At 46.9% G+C, this 17,470-nt stretch overlaps 2 protein-coding genes across 4 annotated transcripts in view; one reads left to right on the top strand and one right to left on the bottom strand.

Annotated features, from left to right (window-relative positions):
• HNF4A (hepatocyte nuclear factor 4 alpha) overlaps positions 1–13,585 on the bottom strand; it is a 78,647-nt gene extending 65,062 nt beyond the window's left edge. For both annotated transcript variants that reach the window (XM_021921030.2, XM_021921031.2), the window contains exon 1: positions 13,434–13,585. In XM_021921030.2, coding sequence (XP_021776722.1) covers positions 13,434–13,482 — 49 coding nt within the window. In that variant the 5' untranslated portion in view covers positions 13,483–13,585. The remainder of the gene's footprint in view (positions 1–13,433) is intronic.
• Positions 13,492–17,470, top strand: part of FITM2 (fat storage inducing transmembrane protein 2) — a 53,748-nt gene continuing 49,769 nt past the window's right edge. The window contains exons 1-3 of one of the 2 annotated variants that reach the window (XM_021921032.2): positions 13,496–13,580; positions 15,646–15,709; positions 17,322–17,404. The gene's annotated coding sequence lies outside the window, so the exon portion shown is untranslated. Of the gene's footprint in view, positions 13,581–15,645; positions 15,710–17,321; positions 17,405–17,470 lie in introns of both variants that reach the window. The other variant, XM_021921033.2, reaches the window with a different exon arrangement.

The raw sequence follows: 17,470 nt of genomic DNA, 5'->3' as shown, positions 1-17,470 counted from the left end.
AACAATACATACTAACATTTTACATTCAAGGAACTCTTTGCAGTTTGCAGGACACTCTTGCCTCTATCCCCTTGAGCAGCAGAGCTACCCTGAGGGGTAAATAGAACTAGCATTATTAAGCCCATTTTCAGAGGAGGATGTGGATCCCAGAATGATACAGAAAATTCTACTGATCCCAGTAGTGCCCAGTGGTTCAGATAAAACCCATCTTCCCGGCCGGGCCTGGGGGCTCACACTTGTAATCCCAGCACTTTGGGAGGCCGAGGCAGGTGGATCACTTGAGGTCAGGAGTTCAAGACCAGCCTGGCCAACATGGCGAAACCCCATCTCTACTAAAAATACAAAAATTAGCTGGGCGTGGTGATGACGCAAACCTATAATCCCAACTACTCAGGAAGCTGAGGCACGAGAATTGTTTGAAACCAGGAGGTGGAGGTTGCGGTGTGCCAAGATCGCACCACTGCTCTCCAGCCTGGGCCACAGAGTAAGACCCTGTCTCAAAAACAAACAAACAAACAAACAAACAAAAAATACACACACACACACACACACACACACATCTATCTATCTGTCTATCTCTCTATCTATGTCTCAAAAAAAAAAAACCGCCAGGCGCGGTGGCTCAAGCCTGTAATCCCAGCACTTTGGGAGGCCAAGACGGGCGGATCACGAGGTCAGGAGATCGAGACCATCCTGGCTGACACGGTGAAACCCCGTCTCTACTAAAAAAGACAGAAAACTAGCCGGGCGAGGTGGCGGGCGCCTGTAGTCCCAGCTGCTCGGGAGGCTGAGGCAGGAGAATGGCGTGAACCCGGGAGGCGGAGCTTGCAGTGAGCTGAGATCCGGCCACTGCACTCCAGCCTGGGCGGCAGAGTGAGACTCCGCCTCAAAAAAAAAAAAAAAAAAAACAAAACCCTGTTTTCCACCTAGTGAGGAAGAATTGGGGGACGCTGGACAACTGCAAGAAGGAGAGAGAAACTCTCCTCTGGTGTTTCGTGTTTGGGGTTGATCAGTTAGTGTTGCCTTTTCTGATACAATCCTTGGTGTTGAATTCCAGCTCTGCCTCTCATGCCCTGCTTGGTTTTGAGTAAGCTATTTAATCTCTCTGAGACTTTGTTTCTCTCCTGGGAAATGGGGATGATGACAGTACCTACCTCTATAGACGGTTGTGAGGATTAAAGGAGTTATTTATTTATTTATTTATTTATTTATTTTTTGGAGAGACAGGGTCTCACTTTGTTACTCAGGCTGGTCTTGAACTCCTAACCTTAAGTGAGTCCCTTGCCTCAGCCTCCCAAAGTGCTGGGATTTAAGTGTGCGCCACCATGTCTGGCCAAGGAGTCAATTTTTTTTTTTTTTTTTTTTTTTTTTTTGAGAGGGAGTGTCGCTCTGTCGCCAGGCTGGAGTGCAGTAGTGCGATCTTGGCTCACTGCAACCTCCACCTCCTGGGTTCCAGCGATTCTCCTGTCTCAGCCTCCCAAATAGCTGGGACTACAGACATGTTTCACGCCCAGCTAATTTTTGTAATCTTAGTAGAGACGGGATTTCACCGTGTTGACCAGGATGGTCTCGATCTCTTGACCTCGTCATCCGCCCGCCTCATCCTCTCAAAGTGCTGGGATTACAGGTATTAGCCACTGTGCCCAGCCAAGGAGTTAATTTTTTTTTTTTTTGAGATGGAGTTTCACTCTTGTTGCCCAGGCTGGAGTGCAATGGCGCGATCGTGGCTCACCGCAACCTCCGCCTCCCGGGTTCAAGCAATTCTCCTGCCTCAGTCTCCCGAGTAGCTGGGATTACAGGCATATGCCACCATGCCTGGCTAATTTTGTATTTTTGGTAGAGATGGGGTTTCTCCGTGTTGGTCAGGCTGGTCTTGAACGCCTGACCTCAGGTGATCCGCCCACATTGGCCTCCCAAAGTGCTGGGATTACAGGCGTGAGCCACAATGCCCGGCCAGGAGTTAATTTTTATAAAGTGTTTAGTATAGTGCCTGGGCCATGGTATTATACAAGGATTTAACAGCCTAGCGCTAGAAAACAAATGAGCCGGGTCCCAGATCTGGGCCTTCTGATGCCAAGTTTAGTGTGTGACCCCCAAGCCCTAGACACTTGTATTCCTCTTCATACAATTGTTACCACTTCTGCCTATTACCTGTACTTTATTTATCTATAGTTGTTTACTTGATATTTTCCTGTCTTTTGAAGACATAGATTACTTTTTAAAAGATATTTTATATTAATGCTTTAATATGCTATGTATAAATTTTTCTAACATACAGTAAATGCACAAAGATTTAAAACTGTTTGTCTGTGGACTACCTAAAATCGGCCCCTGAACTTTGTGGGTTCACCTAATACAAAGTATGCTGTTTGGTTTTTTTTTTCTCTTTTTGAGACAGGGTCTCACTCTGTCGCCCAGGCTGGAGTACAGTGGCATGATCTTGGCTCACTGCAACCTCCACCTCCTGGGTTTAAGAGATTCTCCTGCCTCAGCCTCCAGAGTAGCTGGGATCACAGGTGCACACCACCATGCCCAGCTAATTTTTGAATTTTTAGTAGAGATGGGATTTCACCATGTTGGCCAGGCTGATCTTGAACTCCTGACCTCAAGGGATCCACCCATCTCAGGCTCCCAAAGTGCTGGGATTACAGGCGTGTGCCACTGCGCCCGACCCATAGGGACATTTTGAGAATTAGGAGTTAATATGTATAAAACTCTAGTTAGTACTCCATAAATTTTTGCTGTTATCACAACCACAAGCACAAATCCATAAATATATGTAAATAAAACAAAAATTTCAAAAACATATGTATCTTATTCTTACTACATGAAATGCTCTATGATATTTTCTATTTTATTTTATTTCATTCTTTTGTTAAAATGTGAAATTTCATAAAGTGATACATTGATGATTTGCACCTTTTTCTGTGTTGAATGTTATACTTCAGTAAAAATATTTTTTAAGGCCAGGTGTGGTGGCGATTTTTCTGCCTTGGCCTCCCAAAGCACTAGGATTATGTTCTGTCACCCAGGCTGGAGTGTGGTGTTGTAATCTCAGCTCACTGCAACCTTCACCTCTCGGGCTCAAGCATCCTCTTGTCTCAGCCTCCCAAGTAGGTGGGACTACAGGTGTGTACCACCATGCCCAGATAATTTTTGTGTCTTTTGTAGAGGTGGGTTTTTGCCATATTGCCCAGGCTGGTCTTGAACTCCTGGGGTCAAGTGATTCACCCACCTCAGCCTCCCAAAGTGCTGGGATTACAGGCATGAGCCACTGCGTCTGGCCAAATCTTACTTTAGTTATATCTTACTGTTTTATTCTATTTATAGGTCTAGCAAATTTTGACAATTTCATTTTCTCCAATATTTTATTTTGAAAAATTTCAAACTTTAACTAAAGTTTGAAAGACTACTATAGTGAGCACTGATGTATCCTTTCACCTAAATTCACCAACTGGTTGCATTCTGTCACAGTTGCTTTATTGCTATCTCTGTGTCTATCTATGTACTTTTTTATGGAAACATTTTATCTCAAAAAACCTGTAAAGGCCAGGTGCGGTGGCTCACACCTGTAATCCCGGCATTTTGGGAGGCTGCTGCAGGATGATCGCTTGAGGACAAGAGTAGGAGACCAGCCTATATGCAACACAGCAAGACCTGTCACTACAAAAAAATAAAATAGGCCGGGCGCGGTGGCTCAAGCCTGTAATCCCAGCACTTTGGGAGGCCGAGACGGGTGGATCACGAGGTCAGGAGATCGAGACCATCCTGGCTAACACGGTGAAACCCCGTCTCTACTAAAAAATACAAAAAACTAGCCGGGCGAGGTGGCGGGCGCCTGTAGTCCCAGCTACTCGGGAAGCTGAGGCAGGAGAATGGCATGAACCCGGGAGGTGGAGCTTGCAGTGAGCTGAGATTTGGCCACTGCACTCCAGCCTGGGCGACAGAGCGAGACTCCGTCTCAAAAAAATAAAAAAAATAAAAAAAATAAAAAAAAATAAAATAAAATAAAAAAATTAGCTGGGCATGGTGGCATGCACCTGTGGTCCCAGCTACTTGGGAGGCTTAGGTGGAAGGATTGCTTGAGCTTGGGAGGTCAAGGTGGCAGTGAACCATGGTTGTGGCTCACTCTAGCCCACGTGACAGAGCAAGACCCTGTTTCAAAACAACAACAAAACAAAAACAAACCAAAAATATATATATAATTTTTTAAATAGTATATTTACACTTGTTATACATATTTAACGTGTGTGTGTGGAGGGATGTGTGAGCATGACCCTATTGCAGAGACAATCAACTGTGTACCAACGAATTCATGCTCCCCTTTCCGAACTTTAGAGCTAGTCCCGCCCAGCTACGGACCACATCTTCCAGACCCCTTTGCATTTGGCAAAGGCCATGTGACTAGTTCTCACCAATGGAATGTGAGTAGAAGTGAAAGTGTCTCCCCGGGCTAGGGTGACTTCAGGGGTCCCTGGATGACTATGCCACAGAGGTCAAAAAACTTCTAACCTAAAGTTTGCGTTTGCTTGTTACATAAACTAGATTGCCTGAACTAACACAACCCCAACAAATTGAATGACCAGCCGGGCATGGTGGCTCACGCCTGTAATCCCAGCACTTTGGGAGGTCGAGGCAGGTGGATCACGAGGTCAGGTGTTCAAGACCAGCCTGGCCAGGATGGTGAAAGCCCGTCTCTAGTAAAAATACAAAAAGTAGCTGGGCGTGGTGGCGGGCACCTGTAATCCCAGCTACTCAGCAAGCTGAGGCAGAGAATTGCTTGAACCCAGGAGGCAGAGGTTGCAGTGAGCCAAGATCATGCCACTGCACTCCAGCCTGGGTGACAGAGCAAGACTCCATCTAGAAAAAAAAAAAGAAAAAAAAATTGCATGACCTATTCCTGGGTTAAGATTGCAGTTTGAAACACACTGGTGTGGTCTTCTGATTTTCCAAGTAGTTTTGAACTGTGGAGACCCTCCAATAAATATTTCATTTAAAAGTCAAAACACAGTGCTGGGTGCAGTGGCATGAGCACGTAATCCCAGGGACTGGGAGGCTGAGGTGGGAGGATTGCTTGAGCCCAGGAATTTGAGGCTAGCCTGGGCAACGTAGTGAGACCCCTGTCTCTAAAATAAAATAAAAAGAAATATACAAAAGTCAAAAAGAAGTGTCTGTGATGGAGCCAGAGGTTAAAGGGTGGGGGGAGGCTAAGCCCTAGTCCATTTGAACACGTCCCTACCCACATTACCCTCAAAGTGAACCCTGCAGCATCTTTCTTTACTCTTAGGACCCAGGGAATACTGTGTGACGACCGCTGAACCAGGTGGTTGTCATACCTCCGTTTCTCAAAAGAGGAAATGGAGGCTGGGTGCTGTGGCTCACACCTGTAATCCCAGCACTTTAGGAGGCCGAGGTGGGAGGATCACAAGAGGCCAGGAGTCCAGCCTGGCCAACATGGTGAAACCCCATCTCTACCAAAACTACAAAAATTTGTTAGGTGTGGTGGCGTGCACATGTAATCCCATCTACTTTGGAGGGTGAGGCATTAGAATTGCTTAAACCCGGGAGGTGGAGGTTGCAGTGAGCAGAGATAGAGCCACTGGGTAACACTGAGACTCTATCTCAGAGAAAAAAAAAAAAAAAAGAGGAGATGGAGAAATAGCAGGAGGACTTGAGTGAGGTCACAAACAGCCACCTAGGGTCAGGGCCAGAGCCATCTCCCAGGTCTCTGATGAGGATAAGTCTGTCCCCTCCCTTTCTATGCCTCTCATCTGCCTCCTCCTCTGTGGAGGAGCCACACGGTCCCCTTGTAACATCTATGAACCAGCACCCCCAAAAGGAGACCCTGGGAATCCCAGGGCCCCAGAAGGCTCTTAACAAAGCCCTGTCCTAACTCTCCAGCCAGAGACAGTTGCATCTTGGGACCAGTTATCTATTCCTTAGTCATCTCTGTTGTTTCTACAACAGCCGAAACGATGCTAGCACCTAGTAAGCATCCAATCCTTTGCATATAGTAGGTGCACACTCTATAGGTATAATAATAACAATAGTTCAAATTCACATAGCACTTTCTATGTACTAGACATTCAGCACTTTACAAATATTGACTTTGTTTATTTCTCACAACAACCCTATGAAGTAAATGGTATTATCATCAGCCCCATTTGACAGATGAAGAAACAGAGGCAAAAAAGATTGAGTCGGTCAGGCACAGTGGCTCAGGCCTGTAATCCCAGCACTTTGGGAGGCTGAGGCGGGTAGATCACTTGAAGTCAGGAGCTCAAAACTAGCCTGGTGAACACGGTGAAACCCCATCTCTACTAAAAATACAAAAAATTAGCCAGGCATGATGGCAGGCACCTATAATCTCAGCTACTCAGGAGGCTGAGGCAGGAGAATTGTTTGAACCCAGGAGGCAGAGGTTGCAGTGAGCCAGGATCATACCATTGCACTCCAGCCTGGGCAACAGAGCAAGACTACATCTCAAAAAAAAAAAAAAAAAAAAAAAAGATTGAGTCATTTACTTGAGGTCACATAGCTAGTAGGTGGTAGTTTGAACCCAGGCAGCCTGACTTGAGCTGCTAACCACTATGGTACCCAGCCCCCTTGGATGTTATTATGACGTGATAACTGAAAGAATGAAGATTTGTTGTCAGAGTAGATTTTAATCACCTATTTGCGGGGTGATGCAGGGAAACGCAACTTAACAACTCTGAATCTCAATTTCTTTGTTTACAAAATGGAGGTAATACTTCCTACTTGGATGGGTTATTGTGAAAAAGGCTTAAAAGGGAGAAAACATATCAAATAGCTAGCATCTTGCCCATTACATAAAAGGAGCTTAAATGAAAACAAATTTCCTTCCTTATCATTGACCCATCCGTACACTACAGGCATATGAGTCAGGAAAAACGGAAGGTGCAATTCCTTCACTTAAGCATCTCAGCAGGCTTTTTTTTTTTTTTTTAAGACAAGTTTCCCTCTGTTGCCCAGGTTGGAGTGCAGTGGTGTGACCTCGGCTCACTGCAACCTCCACCAACTGGGTTCAAGTGATTCTCCTGCCTCAGCCTCCTGAGTAGCTGGGATTACAGGCACCTGGCACCATGTCCGGCTAATTTTTGGGTTTCACCATGTTGGCCAGGCTGGTCTCGAACTCCTGACCTCAAGTGATCCACCCACCTCAGCCTCCCAAAGTGCTGGGATTACAGGCGTGTAATCCACCATGAGCCACTGTGCCCGGCCTCAGCCTGCTTTTAGGAACAAGATTAATCAATCATGAAACAACCAGACAAGTCTCAAGATACTTTCAGTAAAGGACGGAATTAATTGCAGTCAAATACAAGTAAAATCAGAGCGGTGTGTGGCCAGGCTCCAGGCCTTTTCATATGCTGTTCCCTCAGCTGGGAACACTCTTCTCCACCATCTCTTCTCCCAGCTGACTCCTGCTAAACCTAGGTTCCAGCTTAGATATCAGTCTACTCCTCCAGGGTCAAGAAGTCGGTGACCCCTTCCCCTTCTCCTAAGTCCCTCTGTATCCCATGGTGCCTTCTCTGTCCTTATCATGGCACTCTGTCTTTGGTTGCTGCTGGCTTGTCTGTCTACCCGCCAAACTGGGTACTGTTGAAGATCTGAGGCAAAGTTGTTTTTTTTGGTTTCATTTGTTTGTTTGCTTGTTTTGTTTTGTTTTGTTTTGTTTTTTTGAGACAGAGTCTGACTCTTGTCGCCCAGGCTAGAGTGCAGTGGCATGATCTTGGCTCACTGCAACCTCAGCCTCCTGGGTTCAAGTGATTCTCTTGCCTCAGCCTCCCAAGTAGCTGGGATTACAGAGGCCCACGAACATGTCTGGCTAATTTTTGTATTTTTAATAGAGCCAGGGTTTCACCAGGTTGACCAGGCTGGTCTTTGACCTCAGGTGATCCACCCACCTCGGCCTCCCAAAGTGCTGGGATTACAGGCATGAGCCACCACATGAAACAGAGTTTTATCCTCCTGTGTTCCCCCAGTGCCTTACAAAATGCCTTAAATACCATAAGCCTCCAATGGAAGTTTGTTGAAGAAATGAACAAATGAACAATGAATTAATGAATACGGGAGGCTTCTGGGTGGAGGCAAAATGCACTCTGGGTATCTAGTTCCTCTGTTTACTAAATGGGACAAAGTGAGGCAGTGGTTTCCATACCTCAGCTGAACTGCATACCCTAAATCACATAAGGAGCTCAAAAAATTACAGATTCTTGGAACTCACCCCAGGAGACTCTGATTCACTGGGTCTGGAGTGGAGTCCCAAAATTTGTTTTAAAAAGTTTCCTATGTGCAACCAGGGTTGTGAATCATAGGGGCTGAAGACTGAATTGAGGTAGAATGGGAAGGTGATGTGGGAGGGAGATTGGGGAAGGGCTGGAGAGGGGCCATATTTTGAGAATGAAGGGTGGGAACTGCCATAGCCTGATATTGAACACAGTCCCATAGCCAGCCAGCATCTGGGGTCCTACTCGACTTTGGGCCTATCCACCGTTCACAAGGACACAGCATATTTGTTATAGCTTCTATTACCTTTTCTCTTTCATTAGCTCATGGAATCTTCACAACAACCAAGGTTCATTTGATGGGTGAAGAAACTGAGGAACAGAGAACTGAAGCAAAGCACCATCATCACAGAGCTTCAAGGGGCAGAGCCACATCACCAAACTGTCTCCGACAATGGCCTCGGATTGGTCCTCAAGCTGATGCTATTGGTCAAAGGGACTAGGCCTACATAGCTGGAAAAATTAGGCTCACCCGGCACTGAAAAACAGATATGCAGTATTGCCCTGATGGAAGATTGTTGACATCCCCTATCTCTTCACTTGTCCTGTCTAGAGCACTTGAAGGTGCTGCTATTCCAGACCACCTCAGCCCACCCCTTCTTATCCATCCATCCATCCATCCATCCATCCACCCACCATCTTTTCATCTCCCCACTCATCACATCATTTGTCCATCCATCCTTCCCCTAACCACCTACCCTTCCTACAAGGAGATTCGAGGTACTTACAGAAATGAGTAACTACCAAAGAAGCAAAATAAACAACCAAGGGAAACTTGTTGAAAGGAAAATAAGGGTAGAAAAGTCATAAGGCCAGGAGTCAGGGTAGCACACAGATATGTATGCTTAGCATCTCATCCTCACAGTTACTCAGGGTAGTCCCAGATTGGCACTGAGCAAGGTCCTGGCACTCAATGCAGAACACCACAAGAGTCACAGTCTACTCTACTCCACTGTGGTAGACACTCCCTAGAACTACCTTGTTCTCCTATAACACCCTGGGGTTATATGTGCTCCAGGGTACATTTGGCTTTCTGGAGGCATTTTTCATTGGCACAACTGATGGGGAGAGATGTTACTGGCACCTAGGGAGTAGAGTAGAGGCCAGGGATGCTGCTTAACATCCTACAATGCACAGGACAGCCCCCCACCACAGAGAATCTTCCAGGCCAAAATTTCAACAGTGCTAAGGCTGAGAAACTCACTTATACCAGAGCCTCAGTTCTGTCTGAAGCAGGAGTGTGCCACACCCCAAGAGAAACATCACTGGTCTAGACCCGTCTTGGCTTTCCCATCTCTTCCCACTACATACTTGTCTTCCCAGTTTTCCTTGAACCAGGAGGTTTCTGCGGAAGTTTTGCTTTTGGATAAAAGAAACAAGGGCACTGAGGAAAACCTCTTCTCCTCCTGCCTGCAGCTTCAGACACATAAGTCCAGACATAACAACTGATGCTGGGACAGCCAGCTTGGGTTATAATGGGGCAAATACAAGGACCAAAGCCAATGCAGTGAGGAGGGCAGACAGGAAGGAAGGGAAGAGAGTGGGATCTGGCTGACATTGATGATCATCGCTGTAGCGCTGTTTTCAGCCCATCATTTCACTCATCCAACAAATGCTTATTGAGCATTTCTTCTGTGCCAGTCACCATGTGAGACATTGTGAGACAAACAAGGCTGAACAAACTACTCAGGTCCCAGAGCTCACGGAGTTTATAGTCTGGTGGGAGAGCCAGACACCACAATTCACACCAGCAACTATCTGATTAGAGTGATGACGAGAACGGCAAAGCCAAATCCAGTGTGCCGTGGAATCACCGGTCCACAATTCACACCAGCAACTATCTGATCAGAGCCATGAGGAGAACCGCAAAGCCAAATCCAGTGTGCCGTGGAAGCACTGGTCCACAATTCACACCAGCAACTATCTGATCAGAGCCATGAGGAGAACCGCAAAGCCAAATCCAGTGTGCCGTGGAAGCACCGGCAGTCCAGGGAGGGCCAAGTCTGCCCAGCATCACCACACCAAAGAGCAGCTCTTTAGCGTCCTGCTAAAGCTCAAAAACATGAAACCACAACGATGATTTCTTGCGTGCTTACTCTGGACCCAGCACTGTTCTAAGCACTCATGTGTTCTTCCATTTGATCCTCATAACAGCCATGTCTCCCTCTGTCTCTAACTGAGGCTGTGCTATGTGCCATGTCCCTGACTCACCAATGCACCTCTACTATAGTCATCTTAGAAGATGATTAATGTTATCCCCATTAGGGAACCCCAGAAGAAGGTTTTTTATTTTTTTGTTTGTTTGTTTTTTGTTTTGTTGTTTTGTTTTTTTGAGACAGAGTTTTGCTCTCTTGCCCAAGCTGGAGTGGCAATGGCAGTGACATGATCTTGGCTTAATGCAAACTCCACCTCCCAGGTTCAAGTGAGTCTCATGCCTCAGCCTCCTGAGTAGCTCGAATTACAGGCGCGTACCATCATGCCTGGCTAATTTTTGTATTTTTAGTAGAGACGGGGTTTTGCCATGTTGGCCAGACTGGTCTCAAACTTCTAACCTCAAGTTATCTGCCCGCCTCAGCCTCCCAAAGTGCTGGGATTACAGGCGTGAGCCACTGCGCCTGGCCTGGGAGAGGGGTTTGTTTCCTCCGAGCACTTGTTTCTTTTCTCAGAAAGTGAATTTTTCTTTTTTCTTTCTTTTCTTTTTTTTTTTTTTTTCTGGAGCCTCCCAGCAGACTTCACTAGCTCATTTTACAGATAAAGCATGCGAGGCTCAAAGAGGGGTAATGATTTGACTCATAAGACCACACAGCTTTTTTTTTTTTCTTTTTTTTTTTAAAGAAAGGTGGATCTAGGATGCTAGGATGCTAACCCAGATGTATTTTATCAAAAATATCAAATCAGGGTCTTTCAGCCACTCTCACACACATACACACAGTTACATATACACTGCAGCGAATGTTCCACTGCCCCAGGACAAAAGTGCTCATTTTTTATGGATGTGCTGCAAGGTCATTGGAGTTCTCCTTTCTCTATCCAGCTATATCTGTGGCCTAGAGCAGAGGGCCAGCAACAGTTGGATTGTGTCAGGTCTCGAGTCATGATATTTTTTGTTTGTGTGTGTGTGTGTGGTTTTTTTTAATCCTGAACCTTAGTTTTCTCTTCTGTCCTTGGAGATTACAATATTATTTATCTCAGACAGCTGTTTGGAAAATGAAACAGCTGTCTGAGAGATAATAGTAGAACATCCACTAACCCATTCATCCATCCATTCACCCACCTACCCATCGATACATGCAACCATTCTAATAATTGCTGAATGCTTGCTATATAATGAGTACGACACAGGGGCAGAGATGAAGGGATATGAGGACACCCTACAAGGTACAGAAACTTGGGAGACAGTGAAAGGCTGTCAGGTTATATTATTGTATCATCCTTTAAGAGACACTGTGGGGCCTTCTGTTCACCCCTAGCTTAGCCTTATGACCTGGGCTGTCCTTCTCCAGAAGCTGTCTGGCCCCTTTGAGAGACCATGTCTTTTTCTGGCCACAGGTTCAACCAAGTCATCCATTGGCATCTTTACTCTAGGTCTTAAAACTGTGGATTAAGGGTGGCCTCACCCTTTAGTTATGCTATCTCCTCTAATCTCCCCACCCTCTGGGAGATAGGTCCTGTTGTTATCTTCATTTTACAGATGAGGAAATAGGTTCAGAGAGGGGAAGTGTCTTGCCCAAGGTCACACAGCTGGTGTGTGGGATGGGTTCCCAGGCTGCTGGTTTCTTCAGCCTCTGCCATTTCCAGTGCATCACATATTCCTGTTTGATGGGGGTCAAAGCAGATTCTGCCTGACTAGAGTCAGGAGATCAGGCCCTGATTCTGTCATTCACTGGCCCTCTGTCTTCAGCAAATGATGACATAAATGTTGATTACATCTTTGCAACGCGCGTGGTATCACCCTTGCTCCCCACGGCATCCACCGTGATCTTAAGACACCTCCTAGTCCTGTCTCCACTTCAGAAAGAAAGCAAGAGGCACATGAATGTTGAGTCGTGCGACAGAGTCACAACTAGACCCGAAGTCTACTGGATTCCAGAGGCCAAGTTCTGTGCGGGTGTGTGATTTGAACAGGTTTATAAAATGCACCCAACTTTTAAAAATCCAAAATGCGTCCCCAAAAGATAAAAGATTCTCTTGAATTTCCTTCCTCAGAAACAAACCTGTCAACAATTTCATCGTGTCATTCCATGAATTTTATATGCGTGGAATGTACATGTATATGCGTGTGTACATATATACATCTATGACGTGTATGTACATGTATACATCTATATCCGTTTCACTATCAGCAACTACACAGTTCTTCAGTGTACCGTTTTCACTTAATGTAACTGAGAGGTTCTTCCTTGTCACACACAGATATGCGTTTTTTCCTTGAACAATGGGATAGCATTCCATTGTAAAGACGCCTCAAGCTTTATTTACCTGTCTTCCCTCTGCTGAGGGACATTGGGTTACTTCCAATGTGGGGGTCACCCTAAGGAGTGAGCCTGAGCCTTTCACTCCCAGTAACACACGCTTTCTTGCCCTGCATCTGAGTTTCACGCGTCCGCACAAGATATTCCCATTTTCCAGCGCTCCACGCTGCGCGGCGCTTTCTACCTCCTTCCCATTATCCAGAGCCAAAGGAGGTGTGGAGGGACCCAGGCGCCCAGGTCCCACGCCCAGCTTGACAATGCACCAGCAACGTGACCTAGGCCCAGCAAGGCTCTCCCGGTGGACCTCAATTTGCCCCGCAGCGAAGCAGGACGGTGCTTCCAAGCCCCACCCTCTGTGGGATTTTGAAAAGACCACCGAGATGCATTCCCAGGAAGGCCTCTGGACAGACAAAATGAGCCAAGCTCCTGCCTCAGGGCTTCTGGGCCCCTCCCAGCACTTCTCGCACCAAACAGGCCATGCCCCGGCTTGAGAGCTTAGGGAGGCAGTCACGTTGCCTCCGTGGGGCTTCCTGCCCTTCCAGTGGAGTTCTAGGAGGGGCTTTGGGCCCATAAGAAACACACGGGGAGATGTCCCACGGCCTCCCAAAGCTGACCGCAGCCCCGCCCTGTCCAGTCTCCCCCCAGCCCCACTTACCATAAGAACTCTCCACTGGAGCCCCGAGGGGCGCGTTCACACTGACCATGGCCAAGCCCACCCAGCCGGAGACCCGGGGGCATGGAGGAGCAGGGGCCCGCTCACAGCAGCAGCAGAGCCACCAGGAGCCAGTCCACCAGGAAGGCGGTGAGTGCGACCAGCTGCCACCACCCGGTTATCTTATTGATTCTTCTAATCACCCAAGGTGGGTGGATACGTTAAAGAGTAACCAGTCACTTAGGGAACCTGCGGCTGGGGACTGTTGCTGTCTCCATGGCAATGGCGACCTGGCCAGACCTGAGGTCCACTCGGGTCCCAGTCCTGCACTCTGGGGTTAGGGGAACCCAGAGCCAGGTGTATGGGGGCATCAGCCCCCCAATTTGAGGACAGGGCCTGAGCAGAAGGGACTGGAGAGGTGAGAGTCCAACCTGGGTTGGGTTTTATGGCTCCAAACTATGGGTGTGTCACCATGCAGGAAGTAGTGGGAAAACCGAGGGAGGGGCAGGTGGAGAACTGTGTTTAGTGAGTGCCTACTGGATGCTGGGAGCTGCATACAGGCGTTATCACATTTAAATTAAACCTTGAGATGAAGAGACTGAAGGACAGAAATTGCAGGCCTGGAGTGTCACCGCTAGTGACATAGAGGTGTTATCTTGCTTTCATCTAACATATTTATTGAGCACCTACTATGTGCCAGGCCTTGTGCTAGATTCTGGTGATACGGAAATGAGCAAAGTAGATGTACCCCCAAAACTTGTGGACTAATGGAGGAGACCGACCTTAATCAGATCGTCATTCAAAGATACTGTTACAAACTGGAGGGTGATATGAGGGGTGGAGAAACATGGGTCTGCCTCCAGGCCAATGGGACAAAGTCATCCTGTCTGGCGCCTCCTCTGGTCTCCTTCCCCATTCTAAATTCAACCTGCTGCTGAAACCTGCACACCCTGTTTTAGCTCCCTGACATGTTAGACACCTACCACCTAGGTTTTTTTTTTGGAACAGCCCCATTTCTTTTGTCTCAATTTTGGATCTCACCACCTGCTTGGGGATTCTGAAATCAAGGTCATTCATCCTGTTAGAGAGAACTGAAATGAGAACAGTGAAACAAATTCTGGACTCAGAAAAATCAGAAAACTCCAGCTCTACTGTTTCCTTGCTGTATGTTTTTTGGTAAATTATTTCATTTCCTTATAGAAACACCTAGCTCATAGTTTGCCCTGCCTCTAAAATAGCTAATTGATACATTCCTATTTTCTCCTCATAGTCTCTTTTTTCAGCTTTATCAACCACTTGAGAGGGACCTTCAGCCACTATGGATGGACATGGGTTGCACTAAAATGCCCTTTCTTTTGTAAAACAACAGTGATAACAAACGTTAGATTTTGGGGCTGGGCGTGGTGGCTCATGCCTGTAATCCCAGCATTTTAGGAGGCCGAGGCGGGCAGATCACGAGGTCAGGAGTTTGAGGCCAGCCTGACCAACATGGTGAAACTTGGTCTCTACTAAAAATAAAAAAATTAGCCGGGCATAGTGGCACACGGAAGGCTGAGGCAGGAGAATCGCTTGAACCTGGGAGACAGAGGTCGCAGTGAGCCAAGATAGCGCCACTGCACTCCAGCCTGGGCGACAGAGCGAGACTCCATCTCAAAATAAATAAATAAATAAATAAATAAATAAATGTATGTTCGATTTTTTTAAAAAAAAGTATTACTATTCTTGGTCGGGCGCAGTGGCTCATGCCTGTAATCCCAGCACTTTGGGAGGCCGAGGCAGGTGGATCACTTGAGGTCAGGAGTTCGAGACCAGCCTGGCCAACATGGTGTAACCCCATCTCTACTAAAAATACAAAAATTAGCTGGGCATGGTGGTGAGCCCCTGTAATCCCAGCTACTTGGGAGCCTGAAGCAGGAGAATCGCTTGAACCCAGGAGGCAAATGTTGCAGTGAGCCGAAATTGTGCTACTGCACTCCAGCCTGGGTGACAGAGCCAGACTCCATCTCAAAAAAAAAAAAAAAAAAGTATTAATATTTTTATATGGGGGTGGGGGAAGTTTGCTAACCCTATGTCAATTTCTCAAAATGTTCTAGAGATTTAAGTGTATGTGACCCCCTGCATGAAGTGGCATCATGGGGTCACATAACTAGGAAGGAGCCGACACAGAACTGGAATTCAGCATCATCTGACCCCAAAGTCCATGCTGTTTCAACAGGTCTCACATCGCCTTCTTGAGCACCAGGATAATGAGAATGACAACCACTGGCATTTATGAACTGGTTAGTTTTGTCAGCATTGTATGTTCTTAATGTCATTGAATTGTCCCAGTCAATATTCCCATTTTACAGATACAAAAACAGGCTCAAGAAGCTTCATTGAATCTGTTCTTTTTTTTTTTTTTTTTTGAGACAGAGTTTTGTTGTCTTGTTGCCCAGACTGGAGTGCAATGGCACAATCTCAGCTCACTTTAACCTCTGCCTCCTGGGTTCAAGCGATTCTCCTGCCTCAGCCTCCCAAGTAGCTGAGATTACAGGTGCGCACCACCATGCCCAGCTAATTTTGTATTTTTAGTAAAGACGGGGTTTCACCATGTTGGTCAGGCTGGTCTGGAACTCCTGACTTCAGGTGATCCACCTTCCTCAGCCTCCCAAAGTGCTGGGATTACAGGTGTGAGCCACCGTGCCAGGGAAGAGACAAGCAAAAAGTGCCACTGTAAGGTGGGAATTCCACGTGATCTCTTGGGTTTTCCATTTCTGATACTGCCTTCAAGAGCCCATTCCAAAAAATAAAGTAGGAAAGATATAGTCTAAGAATAATGAACTCACAACAGTGTCCTTAATTCTCTCTCTCTTTTTTTTTTTTTTTTTGAGACACAGACTTGCTCTGTCACCCAGGCTGGGGTGCAGTGGTGCAGTCTTGGCTCACTGCAACCTCCACTTCCTGGGTTCAAGCAATTCTGGTGTCTCAGCCTCCCGAGTAGCTGGGATTACAGGCGTGCCCCACCATGCTTGGCTAATTTTTGTAATTTTAGTAGAGACAGGGTTTCACTGTGTTGCCCAGACTGGTCTCGAACTCCTGGCCTCGAACTCCTGGCCTCAACTATCTGACCGCCTTGGCCTCCCAAAATGCTGGGATTACAGGCATGAGCCACGACGCCTGACCTCTTAATTCTCTTATTTCACTCATTTCCAGCATTTAGAAATTAGTACTCACTCCACGCCTCGTTTATCTCATCTGTAAAATGGAGCAATAGTGTATGTGCATGCACTTGTGCATTGATCTAGCCTTCTGCAGAGCAGGGCCCAAAGCGCTGTTAGTTCCTTCCCCTGGTCTTCCAGTTGAGCTGGTTTTCCTCTCACCCATCTTCCCCCACCCAGTTCCCATTCCTTGTCTTTTGACCCTCTTGGGAGCTGAGAGAAGGAGGGACCAGAAAGAGCCACTACACAGGATCTCAAAAGACTTTATTGAGGGGTGGGATGGGAGGGGGTGACATGCACAGGATGAGAAAACTCATTCCATCCAGGACAATGTAGGGACTCCACGGAAAAGGGCCTGTTTTCCATCCCAGGTCTTCAAAGGAGGAGCTCTCCAGACAGGCAGGGAGTGGGCCCCAGCTGCAGGGCAAGGTCTGAGGGAGGAGATTTTACTATCTCTGGAGACAAAAGGACTTTTGTGTGCTATGATCCCTGGGTGGGATGGTGGGGAGAGGAGAAATGGTTTATTGGAATGAGAGTAAGATGATATGGAAGAAAAAGAATCAGAGACACAGACAGAAACAAAAACAGGCAGAGATAGAACGGACAGTAGACAAAAAGAGAGAGGCAGAGACAGAAAGAGAAAAAAAGGCCCAGAGAGAGTCCCCTCAGGCCAACTTTGGTTTTCACTTCTCAGTTCTGAGAGCCCAGGAAGTGGGAAGGGGCCGTCAGAGACTGAGCTCCCACCTTGGCCATCAAAGACAAGCTGTGCAGCTCTGGGTAAGTTACACCCTGCTCTGAGCCTCAGTGTACCCATCTGTAAAAAGGGGGGCCTAGACTCTGTGG

This window comes from Papio anubis, chromosome 16 (genome assembly GCF_008728515.1).
Source record: "Papio anubis isolate 15944 chromosome 16, Panubis1.0, whole genome shotgun sequence".
Taxonomy (NCBI): domain Eukaryota; kingdom Metazoa; phylum Chordata; class Mammalia; order Primates; family Cercopithecidae; genus Papio; species Papio anubis.
This window is presented reverse-complemented; position numbering and strand designations above follow the sequence as displayed.